Here is a 20,351-nt window from a genome sequence, read left to right on the forward strand (position 1 = left end):
TTTGTGAGGTTCAGGGGTTGAAATGACACTGGAGAGCCTGAAGATGCAGGAAAGGTTTGGATGGAATGTGTTTTCAATGACCTAACGCAGAGATTGTACTTTATCCTATAGTCATCATCCAGGCCAACCTTCAGAGATGTGTCACAAGTATAAAACTACAGTAGTATTATGTAGATGAAGAACCAAAAATATTCCTATTTGAAGTCTCTTGTGCTGAATCCCACCTGCAGCCTCTGCCAGCTGTGTCCGCTGGAACAAACCTAACCCAGTTACCAGCAGGGAGTGGATCTGGTGTTGTTCTGCCCCTCCATCACCCATGTACCTTTTGATGCCATCTCCAAGACTGTCACATATACATACACTCCTCTCAGCCGCTCACCATGACACGCTTGCCACTCACAGCTCATTAAAAGCGGCGAGGACGACGTGCAGGACCTTGTCAGGCCGAGCAGAGATAAACTATCAGATGCGAGCTGAGATCCGCCGCCGACACCCGAGCTGATTTCATTACGTCGCTCTCGCTGCTTCTGTCCTTCAGACGCCACACGCGGGGGGTTTCTGGGACAGACGGCGTGACTTTTCAAACGGGCTTTTGATCTTAAACATTCAGTCAATCATCTCCACGTCAGCCTCTGCAGACTCCGCTCATCAAATTGTGTGGAAACAGCCTGTGGGCCTTTGTGGAGGAGCGCTGTGCAAAGTCAGAGGGAAGGTAAGAGGCAGGCAGAGCGCCCCTGAAGTGGTGTGTGCGTGTGTGTCTGTGTGTGTGCTGTACGTATGCATGCAGGATGTAAGTGTGCTGGTTGCCACTTTGCCTCCTTACCCAGCAGGTACTCCATGCCCTGTGCAGACTGGATGACCTCGGAGCAGACAGAAGAGCTGCTGATGCCGTTCAGAGTGTTGTTTGCTTTGGTGATGACCTTCGGGTGGAAAGACATGCCAGAGTTATGTCACGCCTCGTTGTCGGGAATAATCCTCACTGTTTGTCAGTCTGTCAGCAGTATTTCATCAACACATTTCTATAATAACTTGGTGGAAAACCGACAAGGACATGATAGAAGACATGACTTTGGGGTACGACAGCCAATCGAACATGGTCAGTGCCTTCTAGGTGTCCCACTCGTAGTTAAAATGATCTACAAACCTCCAGAGCACTTTCCAGACACCTCTGCCACTCGTAAGCGTAGCGTTCACTCTCCTGGAACAACAGAGCACAGAGTTACCTTTTATGGACACACAGGTAAAAGCCAGAACAGATGCAGCAGCAGCAGCAGCAGCTCAGCGCCGGGCGGAAACGTCTGCGCTGCACGGCCTTTACATGCGCCGAGAATAGCACTTGAATCAACCCGGCGCAACATCTGGCGGTTAACGACGGCGCCGACACGTGTTGCAGTTAAGCGAGGCAGTGACAGAGCGACGCTTGGCCGAGCTCACCTCCACCTCCCCGGTCAGGTCCTTGTACTTGTCTCTGATGACGGGCAGGGCAGGTTTCTCACTCAGGGTGTTGGATCGATCTCTGAAGGGCTGCTCTGGAGCCGGAGACGGGGGCGAGCGACCGATCTCCTTCTCACCTAAGCTGTGACTGCGTTTATGGGAGCCTGAGGCAAAGGAGAGAGACAAGAGACAAAAGACAGATATCAAAGAGCCTCCAAAGCACAGGGTTTCTTTTTCTTTTAACACAGCGATCCAGGAGAGGAGGTAATGGCTCATTCTGAGGTATGCACCTGTTTGCCATCATTATGCTTCCATTCTGTGTGTGGGTAATTCCTCCCGGACAAGGACAGCATAAGCAAATACTTAATTTGTGACAAACAACAATTAGGCACAAAAAGGAGGCAAAACAATGCAGGGATGAATAATTCATGGACACTCAGAGATGCAGGCAACAACAAACTAACACACATGCTAAGCCACGACTGTTTCACGGGGGGAGGTGGCAGTTAGTACATGAGTGCTAGTGTGTGAGGATAGCTCCTGCACACACACACACACACACACAGGTAATCTACCCCCTGCCCCTGTACCCCCAGCAGAGACCCGAGTCGTTCCCTCTGCCTTCACCCGTCCAGGATCAGATGAAGTGTAAGCAAAGCTCTCTGTCGCACAAATTAAATCAGCACGGGGAGATAAATCTGAGAGACAAATGAGCTTTTAGCACAGCGGAGGAAACTAATAAATTATTTGTGAGCCAAAACACCGGCACAGTGGAGTTAAATAGGAGCAACCTTTAAGTGGATACGGTCAATTTCTGCTCACGGAGTCGCCGGCATGTTATGATCTATCTCACCGGCCGGCCCGATTGTACAGAGAGGGAATCTCAACACTGCCATCTAACGTCCAAGAGCTTTACTGCAGATCTGATGCCATAAAAGGAGGGGTGGGCATCATGACCCATCTGTCACAGTATGAGTTAAATATCAACATCACATTTAATGAGATGAACTCACCTTGAACACACAGGTCAAAGGTTGCCAGTTCGTTCTTGATCATCTCCTCGCTGGACTTGACTTTGGCCTGAGCGCTGGCCTTAAGGAAGTCCGACTTGCCAAATTTGGGTTTGTCCCCCTGGAAGGCCCCGAACTCATCCGAGGCCTCTCCCTGGGTGCCCTCTGAGCCCGCGTCACCACCGGCAGATGGCGAGTCGGACTTCTCAGAAACGGTACTCGCAAAATCCCCAAAGTCGTCTTCGGCGCCGGCCTGCTCGGCGGAGCCAAAGTCGGCAAAGGCTTCAAACTTGTCGGCAGCTAATGAGCCATCCTCCGAGGGCACGGAGGTGGCGAAGGTTGCGGCGGGGCTGCTGGGGATGGTATCGTTGCTGCCAGTGCTCAGCTCCTTCCTGTGGGTCGGGGCTGAGGAGGGGAGAGTAGAACCTCCCAGGCCCTGGGACTTTCTGGCCTCGGCAGGCAGACATTCCTCCTTGTCTGACCAGTCATAGCTGGCCAAGGTGCTGAGGGCCGAAGTCCCAAAGGGGTCAAATTTCACGTCGTCTCCTTCTGTAATGACAACACAAACATACCGTGGTTCCTAGGAATGGCACAGATGCTGACATGGTAGTTTAGATGTGAGGAGGGAGGGAGAATTCTGCCAAAGTGCAGGATCCCTATGTTTAGCCTGGTACCGGTACCAGTCAGAATGATGGACAGACAGACCCTCCCTCCTCCTGAGCCTGAGGTCTGCACTTACCAAAGATGTGGAAAACTTGGCCCAGAATAATTCTACAACCTGCCGGCGATCCACAAATTATGACGGCGACTGTTCCAAATTCACACTAATTGTTGTCACGGCAATTCATATTGGACTTGTACTGCATCCAGGTCACATTTGTAAGACTGATGTTGAATAAATTGTCTTACAAAAGGGAACAGTAGTTTGCTGTGAAGCCTCTGCTGTTCCCTCTGCTGGGCTGTGTGACAGCAGTGCCAAGTGGGTGGGAGACCACACCTCAGTCTCACCTCTGTGTTTCATGACACACTGATCCACTACATAAACTGTGTTTGTGATGAATTTCTACCTTACGTTGCATCTGATACTAACTGATGTATTTGTCATGCATGTGTCAGCACTCAAATATTCCACACACACACACACACACACACACACACACACACACACACACACACACACACACACACACACACACACACACACACACACACACACACACACACACACACACACACACACACACACACACACACACACACACACACACACCTTTTTCTGAAACCCCCACTCCCCGAATCCTCACACAAGAATCAATTTGTGAAATTGACAAGGAGCTAAGGTTTGTTTGTATCACGGCTCGGTTCTACGGCCTCTCGAGAAAAGGAAAGGAGAAAACAAGACGGTACGCATGTCAGCAATACCAACAGTAATATTTATTACGACAACATGAGTAGAGAGAAAGAGAGAGAAAGGTCACAAAGTACTGTGAAAGAGCGTCTATCATTACAAGAGGTTTGTCAAACTAACACTTGTAAAATTAGATTTCAGTCATTTAGAATACAAGGGCATGCAGAGTCAGGAGAAAAGGAAGAACCCCAACAGAGATAAAGGTCAAACAAAGAGAATTTGAGGATATAGAAGCAGAATCCAGAATGAGAAGGCACATTCACAGACTAGAATCAGGAGTTCTGGGGGAAGATGACAAATTTTGTTCTACTATCTGGATAGAAAGCAACCAACAGGTTTTTGGAAAGGGATTGAAACACAGAACATTTGAAAAAGCCAGGTTGGAAAGATAATTCAAAGAACAAGCTCAAGGCAGGAAGCAGTAACCCTTTGAGAGTCTGAGGGTCCTTCCACAGGAGGAGGAAGAGGAAGATGGTTGGGAAGCTGCTGCTCTGTGAGCGGAGCAGTGACGCCTCGTGATTTAAGAGACGCAAATGACCAAATATGGCAAATCTTGTGTTACATCATATATCTTAGATTTGGATTATGAACCATTATACATTCTAAATAAGGAAATGTGGATTGGCGTGATCTCGCTCAAGCATTCAAAGGGTTACAGAAAACAAAGAGGGCCGTCCTTCCACCTGACGTGTTGGAAACGGCCTCCATTACACCCAATCACAGATGCAAAACAGATTTAAAGAGACAGTATCCCTTTTCTCTTGCTACAGTGATTGTTTGTCAAAGCAGGCTAATGCGCATGAACTATGATCCCCAAAAACGTTAAGAGCGTGTTTACTTCTGAATGTTTTCTCTAAAAAGGATCCTAATGGAACAGTTTGATCTCATTTAACAGGCTACATTTCATTTACATCGTCGGCAAATCACAAACAAGCTCGAGGCGTCTGTCTAGTCTCAAAATAAGAGCTCATATTCCTGTAATAAAAATACACTATTAAATCTGTATGTATATATATTTGTTTGATAGAAACAACTTGCAATACTGTATGTGCATAAAATGGCATCCTACAATATTTTCTTGTCAATTTCACAAATTGAAAAGGCAGAGGCACACTGCAGCAAAAAAGCAAGGCAGGAAAGGTAATATCAAATTCATTATGTTCTCAGAGAGCCGGACTGCGGAGCCACACATGAGAATTCATGCCGGAATATCACAGAAACTGATAAAGAAAACCAAAAAACAAAAAGGAAAACACGTTCCTTTTGTGCTCCGGACTCAAAAGGAACCTCACCAAAAGAAATACTGTCTCTTTAAGTTTAGCCTACATGTGCACACGTGCAGACGCTGGGAGCACAGCTGGGTGAGGCGCTCCAGCAGCTCAGTGCTACAGCTCTCAAAGAACAACCGCGTGTCGGATCATCAGAGTTGAGAGGGAACATTGCAGCGGGGATTACAGTGCCAAAGAAGCATCTTCACAACGTGTCGTCGCCGCGTTAACCTGGCCGCCGTCTTAGCTGAAGCTCTGTGGAACTATTGCTCCAACACATCATCACTACTGTTTCATTACAGACGGGCCTGTTTGATTAAAACTATCACTCAGACTGAAACAGGCTAAAGGGCGTGTTTGTAATTATGATCAAATTATAATCTGTGCCAATTTGTAAAAAGGACAAATTGACTGATCGATTCAATTGTCTGCATGGGCGCTGAGATCAACCCACAGAAGATTTTGTGTAAGTGTGGAAAATGAGGAATGATATGAAACATGAGAGATGTTTGATGAGTCAAAAGAAAGCCTGCTGGAGGAGGAAAGGGAACACAGACATGAACCTTTCCTGATCATTACCAAAAAGGATCCATTTCTCTTTGATACACGACCCAACATTAGGTAAACTCTGTCTAAGGTAAACTTGAACTCCACTTACACGGAGGTGAGGTAGGGCCAAATAGCCAACCGGCTAATTAAACATCTCATCAATGAGAGGATCGTTCATCTAAATACTGCATGGCTACTTTAAAAATACTGCAGGGAAACCAGACAGCTGACAGATATGAAGTTCACATCCAGACACTTCATCCAGCTACAACACCTCAAGTCTCAGCTGCTTGTGTCACACACAGACACGCAGTTGGCCTATCTGGTAGCTTCTTTCATGTGTCGCATGCATACATTTCTTATTTACGTCGACACTTTCTCTTCAGTGAATCAATGATACTATTTGCTATGTGTTCAAATGTGCACAAACCCGATAGACAGCCAAGTTGACTGATGGTTTATAGATCATGCCTTTGGTGAATTACAGCCCACTGTGCCAAACCTGTGATTAGAATAAACAAAGATTTTCTCCCTCTGAGGATAATCACCAGATACCCTCTTGTATTCATCTATACTCAGCCTGTCCGTTTGTGTCAAGGACAGATACGCCGTCCAGCCTGTGGAGACAGAATGAGCATCGAATAGAAAAGTGGAGTCTGCCACTGCAGCTCAGAGACGAAAGGAAGGCAGAGCTTATCCAAGCCACACACACAGGAGCTGGAAACTCATCTATGCAGCAGGACCGCCATCACATCAACACCGACAGCTCGTCCTTCATAAATAAAGAGAGACACGAGCCTGAGCCTTTCTTCTGTGAGAACTACCAATCACAATAATACAGTATAGGTAAGAAGAGACTGAGGGAAGGGAAGGAAGGAAGGAAGCCAGGAATGACCACTAACTCAAATAAATATATAAATAATTAAATAAATACGGTATATTTAGGTGAGGGATGAAATGTGGAATGAGAGATGTGACGTTTCTAACCTGATATGTTCATTCTGTAGTGTTGGATCTACCTGGAGTGTTTTGTCATGTTCAATTCAAGGACCTCCCTACTTTGCCTTCTGACCTGTTGTTTGGTGATCACAAGTGGGCACTGAGGAGGCGAGGCCGCTGTTGGCCTTGGAATAAGAAGTGTGCGACCAAACGAGGGGGTCTCACCAGAGCAAACGCACTAGTTCCTCACCTGTGGCGGGGGGCTGGTGGGCCGAGAGACCCGGCAAATCCAGAGAGCTGTCCGACATCACGTGCTTCAGGTCTCCGCCCATATCCGACAGCTTCATGTCCAGCTGCACTGAGAGAGCGTCCTCCGAGTCGTCCTTCCCCACGCTGCTCCCCCCGATGGAGGGGAGGTCTAGGGACTTGACGGAGGCAGAGTCCTCCTTGGCCTGTTTGAAAGCAGACACCTTGTCCAGAGTCTTTTCAGAGGCTCCAAGTGCCGTGCAGAATTTCGAGGACTGAAAGTCAGCAAAGTCATCTGTGTCGCTCTTGAGAGAGGAGAAAGAGCCCCCGCCGCTCTCTTTTGTGTCGTCGTACGTCAGGCCTCCCTCTATGGACAGCTGCTTGAACACGTCATACTTATCTGTGCCCTGCTGAGGCCTCTGCTGAACGGAGGCCTCCGCTTGGACCCCGGCGCCGCTCTCGCTTTTGGGCACGCCGCCTGCAGAACTGCCGAACGCCATGAAGTCTGCGAAGTCGTCCTGAGGTGCCGCTGTGGACCCTCCTGCTGAGGATCCCTGAGGGGCATCAGAGGAAGAGCCAAACAGGGCAAAGTCTCCAAAGTCATCTGCCCCCCTCTCCGGGGGCTTGGCTCCACCTGGTAGGAGCACTAGAGAGGGGGGCACAGATACTGAGGGGAATGTGCTGGGTTTGGTCTCGGCGGCGGCGGCGGCAGGAGCAGAGGGAGCCATAGAAGAGAAGAGGTCCAGGTCTGCCATGTTGAGGGGGTTTTTGGGCTGAGAAAGAGACACGGCAGGCTGCTGCTGCTGCTGCTGCTGTGGTAACTGTTGTAGAGGCTGAGAGTTTGGGAAAGCAGAGGGGAAAGTTGACTGAAACATCTTGGCCTGGTCTGAAGGGTCTAGTGGAGAGACGCTGTCGGCGGTTTTAAAGTCTGTGAAGCCATCATCAGCGCTGACGGACTTGAAATCGGCAAATCCTTCCCCTGTGAAGCGACAGAGAACAATATGAGACCTTTATAAACATTCATCACGGCAGATATACATAATGGGACACGGACACGGTGACAAAATGGCCTCCGCTGCCACATTTCATAATCCTACAAGAAAGTAAGTGGTGGATTAGTTACGCCTCTGTTGCATTGAGGACGTTCATGGTAAATTTCCCGTCTGAACTGTACGGCTTGGGTCGTGTCCAAAGAACAGCACACATCACTGCACAAAGGAAGCCGTGGCATTTAAAGAGACACGCGGGTACGTCTTCATTACCATGCAAAGAGCTGTTCAAACTGGGACAGGAAGTGATTAAAAATACCCATCTGAAGTTGTTTTGTCACAAATTTCTGCTCGTAAACCAATAGAGGATACATTTCTCCCAATATTGTTCAGCCTTGTAATTCACGGGTAAAAGAGAGATTATATTTAAACATTACATCACTATTACAGATGGATATTTTTAGCAGAGAGAGAATATTTGTTGAACAGACTTCCAACTCTCAGCAGCAGTCAAATCTTTGGAACAGATCCTTTTAGTCTCTCAATCCCAAATACATGAAAGAGGAAGCTGCTATACCTCAGACGAGAAAATGTGTGAATACAATCCTGGGGCTCAGAGGGCTGTTAATCCTCTGCGCTGTAATGTATGCATTGACTAAAAGAGAGAGATCTGTTCCTGCTGCTGGTGTGTGGTGGAAAAGAGAAAACTAATGGGCTCATTAAGGAGATGGAGCCTGACACTGCCAAGGAAAGGTCACTGCAACGCATGACTTACTGGAGATGTAAAAGTTGTCCCCGTCGGAAACTGCACTAATGTAACGGGGGGCAGGAAACAAAACAGTATCAACTCTGCACTCCTTCCAAGATAAAATGCACTATAAACATGACACCATAGTCATTCTGTGCTGTAAACACACAATGGCTATATTCTAAGTTCAAAAACAATATTTCAGTTCGAGAGAGAATGCAACAGCGACATCGCTCTCATCCCTACAGCTTTGTTCTCAGAAATGGGGCTGTGACATCACTATTAAAGGTCTCTCCTGTCCTGGTGCTCAGCTGTTGCTTGCAGGGCCCATCTCAGAGCCCACTGTGTCCTCTTAAGTCATTTGGTGAAGAGGCCGAGACTCAAATTCAACTCGGGAAGAGAGTTGTGCAAAAAAAAAAATCAATAATCAATTTGCTCTGTGGGTTTGTGCAGGCGTGCGTGTGAAACCTCGGCAAGACGGAGGGTCGGTGTGATTCTTACCAACTGGTTTCTTGTCAGCAGGTTGCTCGAGCTGTCTGAACACACTGTATTTGTCCCCAGCATCTGAAACAGAAGAAATAATGCGATACACAATGGATAATAGCTAATAGTGGCCTCATTTGAACAATCAAGAGCTGTTGAGGTGTAGAAACAGTGGTGAGGCTTTTCTTCTGCTAGTCTCAGGTCATACTGAAACATGTGGAAACAGAGAGAAGGCTTCACTCCCTCCAGACATCCTCCATTACTAATGTGAATATAGTTGATTTGGACATTTAATGGGAGAGTGGACAGGGTACTTGTATCATACACGTCATGAATGAGGAGTGCAGGATGTACCTGAGGCAGGAGGTGCGGGCTCTGCCGGCTGCTCCACAGACAGCTGCTTGAAGACGGCGTACTTATCGGAGGACGTGGAGGAGGAGGAAGAGCCAGACACTGGAGTCAGCATGGCAGGAGCACTGCACAGACACAACAACTACACTTAGAGGCGGAAAGTGGGAGTAAAGTGTGTAGTTTAATCACTGTAAGATGCCTAAGTTGACTGAACAGTTAGACGGTGCAGATTGGAGGATGATGCAATAACATCAAATGTGAGAATACCAAACCGAAAGTTAAAAATTCATTCAAAACTTAAATATACATATATACAAAATGTAGCTCTGCATTCAAAAGTGGCTGTGATCTGCTAGCATGCGAGGAAGCTTCCAGAGTTTCAGCTTCTTCACAGCTCGCTCTCTGCCAGACAACTGTCAATAAATTATGCCTGCCAACTCCGGCTGACAACCCAGCATGAGCTGTTCAGTCTCACATTTAATGAGACTACGAGTTTAGACTGTGGGGAATTCTGGTTACCGCGCTGAAATGGGCCCCAAATTGTATTTGTCCAGGGGAGATTAAAAAGAAGGAACTGTAAAAACCACTCTGCCTCTCAGATGGGAGATATTTAAGTCCTGCTTTTCTCTTTGTCTTTCAACAGATAATTGCCTTTCAGCTTCCTCTCACTGAAACGCCGGCTCTTCCACACGGGCAAGACAAGTAATATAAAGTAATGAGCTTATCTACTGTCCACTGAAATGAATTCATTAAGAGATGACCCAAACTCATTGTTATTCAGGAGAGGAGAGCGATTAAGAAAGTGTCTATGACTGTATGCTTTCCAAGACAGAGCACACAAGATACTTATAGAATGCAGAATGACTCAGCTATAAATAGCCTCCATGTTTAGTGAACATTAGACGCTCATCGCTTCAGAACTTTACATATTCTTCAGAAACGAAGAGTTGAAAGAGGCAGGGAGATAATGAGGGATCCTGAAATGCAGCCTATCACAGCATCTCTGCCGCGCTCACACACTGTACCTGCTCTGGTGCTGAGGAGCTATGGTGGTGGGGAAACTTCCACCTGATTCCCCCTGAAACTCAGTGAACGCCTGGTCTGCTGCGCCGCTTTTCGGAGCCTCCTGGAAGTCCTGGAAGTCGTCATCATCCGGTTTGGTGGCCTATGTACACAAAGCCCTCAAAATGTGAGATTTATTGTAAACAGGACGAGGCTGAACTCTGAGAACGGACGCTGCTGTGTCACCTGTGCAGGAGGGAAAGTGGGGATGAAACTGGTGTTTGTTGGTGCTTGAGCTGGAGCTGCGGGCGTCATGGACATGACCGGTGGTGCTGGTGCAGGCATTGCCATGGAGAGGGGGGGCTGGGTCATCATGGGCTGCTGGTGCTGGGGCATGACCTGGGACAAGGCTATAGCCAGGGCAGGCAGGTTGGGCACTGGTGGAGAGGGGAACTGACTCAGAATCTCCACATTCATTGGAGGCAGGCCACTCTGGAAAAACAGGACATGGGTTAAAACAATGATTTTAAATTCAGCCAATTATCAATAAATGCAGAATTTGATGTCACGGACTTCTCAAAATGAAACGGCTCATTTAATGTCTAATACAATCATTCATAATCAAAGGAAATTAGGGTACAGTGGTAACTCTAAACCTGTTTTATCTTATAATGTGATGCATTCAGCCAAACAAGAAGTGAGAGGACCGTCTGAGTAAATTATCCAATAAGGTCAACATCCATTTGAACAGATGCCACTGATCAAAGTTGTTTTTTAAACGCACTGGAGAATGTTTGTTGTGCTATTGTTCGATTTAAATTACGAATGTGTCTTATTATTCCTCACATGGAAGCAGTGGAATGTAGTGATTCCGTGGGCTGCCTACAGATGAGCTTCCTCCCGGGGGTGGTGGTGACAGGCACAGGCTGAGAATGATAAGAAGCCCGCTGCCAAACCCGTCTGATGGGGCCGTATATTTGGCTTCTAATCCTTCACAAGCCCTCGGCTTATTCACATGGCTGCCTCTTTTTCTCTTTTCCTATTAAAGCCCAACTAATTTCAACGTGGAGTTTATTATAACTTTATTGGAGCTTTGTAGGAACTATGCTGGATGATTAGTGACGTTATTCTAAATGGGTGATTTGCTGTGGCGCCGGTGTTTACCTGAGCCACACCGATGAGAGCGAGTACAGTGTACAGCTCCTCCTTGGTCAGCATGCCGGGTGTTGTGCGGTTGGCCGTTGCCCAGATTTGTCCGAGTGCTTCCCTGGGAAGACCTGAGGACATTAGTATGGGGTAGAGCTTGGCTGTGTCGATCCCTGCCGGTGTCATCGTGAACTCAAAGACTTTCTTGAACATTTCTGAGAATAAGAAATAGAATGTTAAACACAATAACATAACAATATACAATACCAAAAACAGTTAGGGAAGTCAGATGTGAGTGTGTTTACCTGGGATGAGGTTGTCACTGTAAAGCCAGGCAGGCAGCATGGGCTGGATGTGCTCTTGTTGTGGGTAAACACCAACACCTCCTGTCCCAAGCAAAGAGACACACAGCCTTAGTCTTTAGACCACAAGCCAGCCTGTCCAGGTGGACCCTGAGCCAAGTCTCTTGGCAGCTGAGGCCTGCATGTGTCCGACTCCAAACTAAAATAGCCTCATGCACCTGATGTCTGGGAGACTCGGTGCAGATGTAATGATTTTTCTATGCTGACTCACTGACCATCCGGCCACCGCAGACATCTATAAATCACTGAGTCACTAACAAGTTCAGATGGTTCCACAGGAAGCAGAAGGAATTTGGTTTGCAAAATTTTCACTAAATTGCTGACAAAGCCAGCGTCTGTTTGCATTAGATTATTTTTCCTTACACGTATATTCTCACAATAGCAAACAAACAAACATTTTCTCTGCTTTCCTTCCTTCTCTGCAAGACACATGTTTACCCAAGCAGGCACTTTGTACGGAACATTCCTTTCAGTCTGAGACAGCTAAATTAATCTTATTACAAATCTCCCGGCTCTCCATGATAAGCTACTTTATTTCCCTGGATGATACAGAGACAGACAAACAAGAGCAGAGAGGAGCGGCAGAGCGGCAGAGTGGCAGAGTGGCATGCACAATCAGCCTCTGAATACATTTGGGCCCCAGTGGCACCTGCCAATCCATGCGTATCCCTGTTGAAGAAAAGCAGTCAGCATGCGGCAGAGGTCATCCTCTGAAAGGGTGTTACACAGTGAGCCAACAGACGGCGGCTTATTGAGTCAGCAGGTATTACCCAAGGACCTCGACAGACACAGGCCAGCTCCATAGAGTGCAGAGAGACAGGAGAGAGCCTTCTAATGAGATTTGGCCAGAAGCGACAGAGGTATAGAGTGAGCAGAAGTACGAGCAGAGACTCGGCTTAGGACGAAGATGTAAAGACACCAGACAGAGTACCTCAAAGTCACCACTGCTCCACAGTCATCTGGGAGGTAAAGAAAATATCAGTGTGATCTCATCACTATGGCTACAGTGTATTGTGAATCACTCAAAGATCACCTGTTGTCAAAGCCAGAGAATGATTGGGCCAGGGTTAGAGAAGTGACAACCACCCAGGACGGAAAGACAGTAGTGTCTTAATGTTGTGTTAATACAGAGACAGAGAGGGGAGGAGGCAGAGCAAGGCTACAAAAACAGGCGCTTCTCTCACCACAGTCAGTACTGTTCTGAGGGGATGAGTCAGGAGCTGGTGTTGGGACGGCCGGTGCCGAGTGTGAGGCCTCGGGTTTCATTTTTGCAGCGAAGACAGAACTCAAGTCAGCAGAGGCCTCGGCCCAGTTCCGTGCTTTTGTACTGGAGTGGAACTGGGCTGAGACTTGAGTTCTAGGAGCCATGTCAGCCAGAGACCTCTTGGAATTAAATCTAAACTGGGCGGTCTTATCAGCAGTAAGATCGCACGAGGAGAAGAGTTTCTCTTCCAGAGACGGGCCTAGAAGGGTGGACGAGGAACACAGCGGCTTCATATCAAGCTAAACTCACAATGACACTTTCAGCTATAATATGTATGTAGATGTTTAATTTCAATGCAGGTTATGGTTAAAAATGGAGGAAGGAAAGGAACAACCTCTTTTCTGTGGCATGCAATACAAAATATGTTAGTAACCTGTTATTCTATTATATCTGTTATATTTTGTATATTAATAAATTATAATTGTGTGGCCCTGTAAGGTTTGTGACTTCCTGCATCACCAGCTATTTAATGTCTAATTCCTTATGTAATCTCTACACTTACAGAAACAATTAGGAATAAGCACTTCATCTCACAAATCAGGCTGTATACTGACTTGTCACTTCTCACACACACACGTGAGACAATCAAAGAGCTGCGATCCCGAGGCTTATTCCACACGGTCCGACAACGAGGTCATAAATGTCTCAAAAGGACTGCGGATTATATTTGACGGGCGACGGCGAGCTGTTATCTTCGTCAGGACGGAGGGAGAAGGTGATCTCTCTGTCACGCCGTTTCATAGCTCGGACACGACAAAGCTGCTCATCAAAAGGAATTTAGAGGAGCGGCTAGAGGAGCACCCTAACCCACCAAACAACAGATTCAGCATCAATGGGGGGATTTGCTCTTAACAGACATTCCTAAATCCTCTCTTCCTGCAGACTTCTGGGCCCACACGCTCATATCTCTTGTTTAATTTGTAATGTCTGCTAGCTTTAAAGGGCTTGGGTAATGCGGCCATCTGCTGCCGCCAACTGCATGCTCTCACACAGTCATGCATGCCAGACCAACCCAAAAAAAACAAAAACAAACCCAAGAAACAGTGTGAACATTCAGCACGAGCACTACAGCGTAACACACCCTGCAGACTCGTTTTCTACAGGTAATGGAGATGAGGACGGGACTGGAGGAGGTGTGGGGGGGGCAACAAAGCATAAGAACAGTTACCTTGAAATGCAGATTGGGAGCTGGTGTTGACAGCAGAGTGTTGGGTGGCAGAGGGAATGGACACAGAGGAAGGGAGGGACTGGGGGAGCGAGGAGGAAGAGGAGGAGGAGGGAGAGGGCTGAGGTGCTTTTAGGGAAGGAGGCGAAGGCTGAGGGGAGAGGTGGAGGTTGGAGGGAGAAGGGAACGAGACAGAGGCGTTAACCGGCCCCTGGATGAAGTCGCTAAACTCATCCTCCCCCTCGTCGGTGAGAGCTGGCGTAAGGGAAGAGGGCGGAGGCCGGGCGCGGGCCTGAGAGGCAGAGGCGTCTAGGGGCCCCTGAATAAAGTCACTAAACTCGTCATCGTCCTCTGAGAACGCAGGGGGGAGGGAGTGAGGGGTGACAGACGGGTGTGATGGCGATGAGTCTGCAAAAATGAAGAAATAAAGATGATGGCACAACACATGACACACGATAGAGCAGAATGAATCCAGGCCTGCACATCTCAAGAGTGAGATCATGACTCTGTGGTGCAGTGACAGAAATTGTAGTACGCCAAAGTAAAATTTGGGCATCTTTGCTTAACGTAGCAATGCAACTAAATCAAATGCAACTACAACTTTCTGAAATGCACGGGAATGAAAATCAGTGAGGGAAATCTAATCTACAAGAGATCTAAGAAAGGATCAGTGCCGTTTCATAAACAGCTGCTGTATTAAACAAAGATGAGAACGTGAAGACGTAAAAATGAGTCAATGATCTTATAAGAAAGTCTACAGGTGCACAGGTGAGGTGAGAATGCAAAAGAATAAGAGATAAATCTGTGAATCTGTGATGTGCAGAGACAGAAATGCCCACGTTTGGCAGCTGGCCAGACATAGAGGCGATCCACTTCTAGTCCAGTCATTAGTTCGTGGATCTGAGCTACGTGGCGTTCAGATGGAGATACCTGGCTTCTTGGTCTGTGATGAAGGGGTCGGGTGCATCTTAGCGTCTCTGCTGAAGCCGTCCAGGTTGCCTTTGATTGCCTCCAAGGCGTCATCGCGGCTCTTCTCTCCTGTCTGAGTACAGCACAACGGGCCAATCAGACCAATCAGCAGGCCAATCAGTGTGATGCAACGCCGCCCCATCAAGTATGCCAGAAGAAGAGAATAAGAGGGAGAGAAATAGAGAGACTCACCTTGGGCTTGACACTGCTGAGCAGCCTCAGCTTCTGTTTCTGCTCCTCAAATTGCCTCCTTTTCCTGTCCTCCTCCAGCATCTTCTGCTGATGCTCCAGACGCTTCCTAAAGGTCACACAGTAGTATCACAAAACAGGTGGTATTTGGAGAGCCAACACACACACACATCCACGACTAGCAATAACACACAACACATCAATTCTAAAGCTAAATCTGCAATATTTCTTTGTGTAAATTTGGACATAAGTCAATCAGTTTAATTTTATTGGATATCACAAGATCAGAGCAGAACATTCAGTGGTTACACAATTCTCAATACTGAACAATCTCACAATACTAAAACTCTAAATACTAAAATCTCAATAGTGCCCACAATGTAATATGAGCAGCAGAGCTAACATCAACATGGTAGTAGACTACTGTGTCAACTTTCTGCTAGTGTCAAACAGCAGTGTGACACAGTGAACAGGCCTTACTGGTGCTCCTCTGCCATCTGTTTCTGCATGTCAGCGGTGTACTGGGGTCCAGCAGCTCTCATGCCCATAAACTGGGGCTGGCCCATGAACTGCATCCCGGGGTTCTGCATCCCGATGGCCATGCCCCCCTGTTAGGACACAAGAGACATGAAGTTCATTCATCTCATTGCTCCACTGGAAAGCAATGATGTTCCCACTTACATTAATGGATGAAATGTCTTTAAAGAAAATGCTATCTCAAATGAATACACACACATCTACAGTATGAGTGGTTGTACATGAGCGACATTAAACACTAAACATCGATGTGAGGACTCACCTGCATTTGCATCGCACCAGGCGGCATCTGTCCCCCGAAGTTCATTCCCATCATGCCTTGCATGTTCGGCTGCATGACTGGAACCATAGGAAAGCCCTGCTGTTGCTGCTGCTGCTGCTGTTGCATGGGAACCATGCCTGTGAGCACACACACACACACACACACTGTTAGGGCAGGATACACTGTGCACTAATGGAAAGTGAAAATTATGCTCAATTACTATCTGGAGCATGATTGCCATCATGTGCCAGTCAAAAGTAGATTCAGCGAAATCTGCAGTTTCAGTGAAACTTTTAAGAGTCTGAACTTCATTCAGAACTGCAAATCAATTTCCTGGACAGCAGAGGAGGGACACAGGCCATTCAACAAACAATGCTGTGTCTCTGGAGACTATTGTGACAGCTTGCAGGAAAACAACACCAGTAAAGGAAGGGAAAAAAAGGAAAAGTGTGTGTGCTTGTTCTCACAGATGCTGTTTAAGCTGACAGCCAGAGTTGTGCAGCAAGGAGGCTGCAGATGAGTCATCATGTTAGGTCTCAGCCAGCCTGGATAAATGGCTTGTTTGGGAGGCAGGACACATTCTAATTTGTCTGACTGCAGTGACATTACTAATGAGACCATGTAATGACCTCTGAGAGATGCTCGTCACAGTAGTGTGTGTGTGTGTGTGTGTGTGTGTGTGTGTGTGTGTGTGTGTGTGTGTGTGTGTGTGTGTGTGTGTGTGTGTGTGGTTTACAAAGACTGAGTAAGAGTGTTACTGCGAATCCAGCACGGGCCTGAATGTGGTGAGTGTGCACTTTAGTGATAGTTAATCTAAATGTTTGCTGAGTCAATGCTCAAGTCTGGGCTGAGAAAGGAAAAGTATGAGCTCAAATTTGCCATTTCGTCGCTGTAGCCCTATTTATAGCTGCTCACACATTACACTGACCTTACAAAAGGGGGAATGAAAAGCAAACACAATATAAAGTCTGCAAATTTGACATCAGAATGGGAATGCAGCCTAAAGAAGGACTTACCTTGTGGTGGTCCTAAGCCTCCTCCAACAGGAAACATAAAACTAAAGGAGAAAAAGGGACAAACACAGATTAAGACACAGATTATTATATATTTAGTTGGCTCCTTTTTCTCTCTCCTGCTCTTTGTCTTGAGCCAAAACATAAACAGTGCTTAGTCTAATACTTGATCCTACTGCACAACACATTAGAGGGAGATCAGCTAAATAAGCCTCATTTGTACCCATAAGGCTTAGCAGTTTATCAGCGTTCAAAAACTTTAACAGTAGAAGACAACTCAAACTAGAGCAGCACAATAAGGAATGAGGACAAAAACATTCGAACTGCTACAGCATGACTACAAGTTTTCATCACATTGAGGTACAAAGTTCAGCCATGAGTTGTGTGTTGTTGTCAGTGTTAAATCAGTAAACCTGCAGTAATGTGAAAAGTGTGCAGTTGCCCAGAGGAGCATGTACACCTCATCCATCAAGCTCTCTAAAAAGCAGCAGCTACAAAATTCTCAATTAGCCTTCACTGATTAAAAGCAGTTTTGCATATGGCTCTAATCACATTGGCAGAGAAGCGGAGCCATTAAGTCATTTTCCACGTTCTGCTGCCAAACAGCAGCGTGAAGTCGTCAAGGGTGAGGAACATCTCAAACATTCTGTATGTAACTTGGACTGGAGAAAGCAGCCGGGACATACAAATAGACACAAAGAGGCGCTGAGCCGTGTTCCACTAACTGTACCTCCTTAAAAGCTGATGAAGTACAGTTGGCTTTTATTTCCGACAGTGACACCGGGGCGACTTCCAGATTTTCCACATCTGCCGGCAATAAGATTTCAAGCTTAAAGGATTTGATGGCGCTGCTGTCCATCCACCACCCTGCAGCAGATAACGGGCGCTGGCTTAGAGCAGATTATTGAAGAGGGAGATCAGCGGCGATAGCAGTGGTGGACGGGCGGGCCAATGCCTTAGAAACGGTCCTTTAATCTTCCATCTTCCAGCAGCAGGGTCCTGTCAATGCCACCATCGCTGAGGTCACTCAAACGAAATCATTACTCTGCTCTGAGGCCGCTACCGTCGTTCAAAGAAAGACGTGAAGGACGGTCCATTAGATGAACTAATGACCGACACAAACCCTAATGATCAAAGCTGTCCAGCATCCACAAAACGTCTGATTTTGTTTACTGTTAACCACGTACCTAGATGCAGCACGGGGAGCCAATGAAACACATTACAGCCTGAATCAATGCCGTGAGCTGCTGCATTCAACCGTGTTATTACCTTCAGAGACAAACTACTTGAAAGCTGTGACTATACATAAACTAGAGCCTGGGCCGACCTGAGGTAAACGTGTGTTCGTCAGCTGAACCTGTAAACTGTCGGATAAAAAAAGACGATGTTCAGAGAAGAAAGTTGGACTTGGAAAACTTGGAAAATGTCAACAGATGTCCAACACTTAAGACAATCTGTGATTAATCCTTCCGCTCTTTTGGATGAGTCTAGAGTGGCGTCTCTAAATTGCATCTTCTGTCTGAGCAGCAATCTAAAATTCCAACGGGACTGAATTTACATTGGAGAAGATGCTACCAGATGTTTGCTATGTACTTGTTGATAAATTATAAACAAGGAAAATCAAATATATCCCTCCATGGAAACACATTTGAGGGATTCAGTGAAAGACGGTTGTTTATGTCACGCATTTACGAGGAAATATGACCGATATGAGCCAAAAAATCACTATCTTACCCTCAAATACGAGTATCAGCCGACACAATCCAGTATGGCTGAGTTAAAAAGGCAATCTATTCATTTTGTGTGGATTCATGTGCGAAAGGACTTTATCTATCGTCCAACGAGGTCGTTAGTCAAGTTTAACAGCCGAGTCTCATCAAGTTGGAATGAATTCAGCGTTTGTAACCAGACCTCTTAGAGACAGACCTCACCACACACTGTGAGATGTATGGTGTGTGTGTGTGTGTGTTTGTAAGCAGCACTACTGCTCCACCTCCTGGCTTCATTCACACATTTAACTCCACTACAGTTCTTGTGTGTAAAACCATGGGGCACAATCCAGAAAGCACCAATAAGTTTCTCTCACACCAGATCTCTAGTTCCTAAAATTTCATATCCAGACTCCAGTATATTCAATTATATTACAAAAAGACAATCTGAAGGGAATGTGTTAAAGATGGTGAATGGACAAAGGTAGATTATGAAGAAATTTGACCTCAAACAAGAAAGAAAGGCAGATCGACAATAAGAGATATAACAACTAGACCTTACAACTCTCCAGTCCTCACTGTACCACCTTCCCTCCCTCCTTCCCTCCCTCCCAGCAGCACAGTCTCCGCTCCAGTCTGAGGGTGTTGCTTTCCACCTGGTGTATCAGTATCACCTGGACTGTAGTCGGGACATATTTATAATTCAGGCTGTCCCCCCGGCTGCCTGATCAGATTCATGAAAGAATAATGAGCCTGGTCTCTTCATCTGCAGGGGCCACCGTGAAACAGCAACAAGCACATGACATTCATCTGTATATCTGGAAATAACTTGATCAGCAATGACTGACATGAGATGCTGAGTGTGTGTGTGAGTGTGTGTGTGATTCAGTGAACAACAAGTAGAGCAGATTGGATCGAGAAAAAGGCCCTGATGAAGCACGAACAAGGTCCTGATAGTGATGACCCCCTTTGGACTCATTTAGCTGAGTTAGATGTGGAAATTCTGGTCTAATCACTTTTACATTCGATACTAAAAGCGTTCAAAGAGGTTCGAACCCAACGCTGTTAAGGTCACACACAGATACACACACATACAGTCCCAAATAACACAGCGTCAGCCCTCCACAGGCCTGTATACATGGGCTTAGCTAGCAGCTGGAAAAGGAACGCTGCCATTTTCACAGATATCAGTCACATATCGCTGGGTAGCACTCGGTACAGTTGCTATTATAGTAAACCTGTGACCTGTCTCTATCATTATGTGGCCATGTTAGCATCATTTCGCTCCGCTGAATGGCCTCCCAGCGG

At 46.6% G+C, this 20,351-nt stretch overlaps 1 protein-coding gene across 4 annotated transcripts in view; it reads right to left on the reverse strand.

The window, feature by feature from the left end:
• synrg (synergin, gamma) overlaps positions 1–20,351 on the reverse strand; it is a 28,351-nt gene that overhangs the window by 7,723 nt on the left and 277 nt on the right. For 3 of the 4 annotated variants that reach the window (XM_076146561.1, XM_076146560.1, XM_076146559.1), the window contains exons 2-19: positions 17,338–17,378; positions 16,322–16,458; positions 16,003–16,130; positions 15,526–15,631; positions 15,295–15,406; positions 14,368–14,772; positions 13,120–13,398; positions 11,879–11,959; positions 11,592–11,788; positions 10,674–10,919; positions 10,451–10,590; positions 9,429–9,550; positions 9,093–9,155; positions 6,859–7,833; positions 2,448–2,993; positions 1,435–1,598; positions 1,145–1,198; positions 824–920 (exon numbers count right to left, since the gene is read on the reverse strand). In XM_076146561.1, coding sequence (XP_076002676.1) covers positions 824–920; positions 1,145–1,198; positions 1,435–1,598; positions 2,448–2,993; positions 6,859–7,833; positions 9,093–9,155; positions 9,429–9,550; positions 10,451–10,590; positions 10,674–10,919; positions 11,592–11,788; positions 11,879–11,959; positions 13,120–13,398; positions 14,368–14,772; positions 15,295–15,406; positions 15,526–15,631; positions 16,003–16,130; positions 16,322–16,458; positions 17,338–17,378 — 3,893 coding nt within the window. The remainder of the gene's footprint in view (positions 1–823; positions 921–1,144; positions 1,199–1,434; positions 1,599–2,447; positions 2,994–6,858; positions 7,834–9,092; positions 9,156–9,428; positions 9,551–10,450; positions 10,591–10,673; positions 10,920–11,591; positions 11,789–11,878; positions 11,960–13,119; positions 13,399–14,367; positions 14,773–15,294; positions 15,407–15,525; positions 15,632–16,002; positions 16,131–16,321; positions 16,459–17,337; positions 17,379–20,351) is intronic. The other variant, XM_076146562.1, reaches the window with a different exon arrangement.

Source organism: Genypterus blacodes, unplaced genomic scaffold, assembly GCF_046128005.1.
Source record: "Genypterus blacodes isolate CSIRO-AG114 ecotype Tasmania unplaced genomic scaffold, CSIRO-AGI_Gbla_v1 ptg000032l_1, whole genome shotgun sequence".
In the NCBI taxonomy this organism is placed as follows: domain Eukaryota; kingdom Metazoa; phylum Chordata; class Actinopteri; order Ophidiiformes; family Ophidiidae; genus Genypterus; species Genypterus blacodes.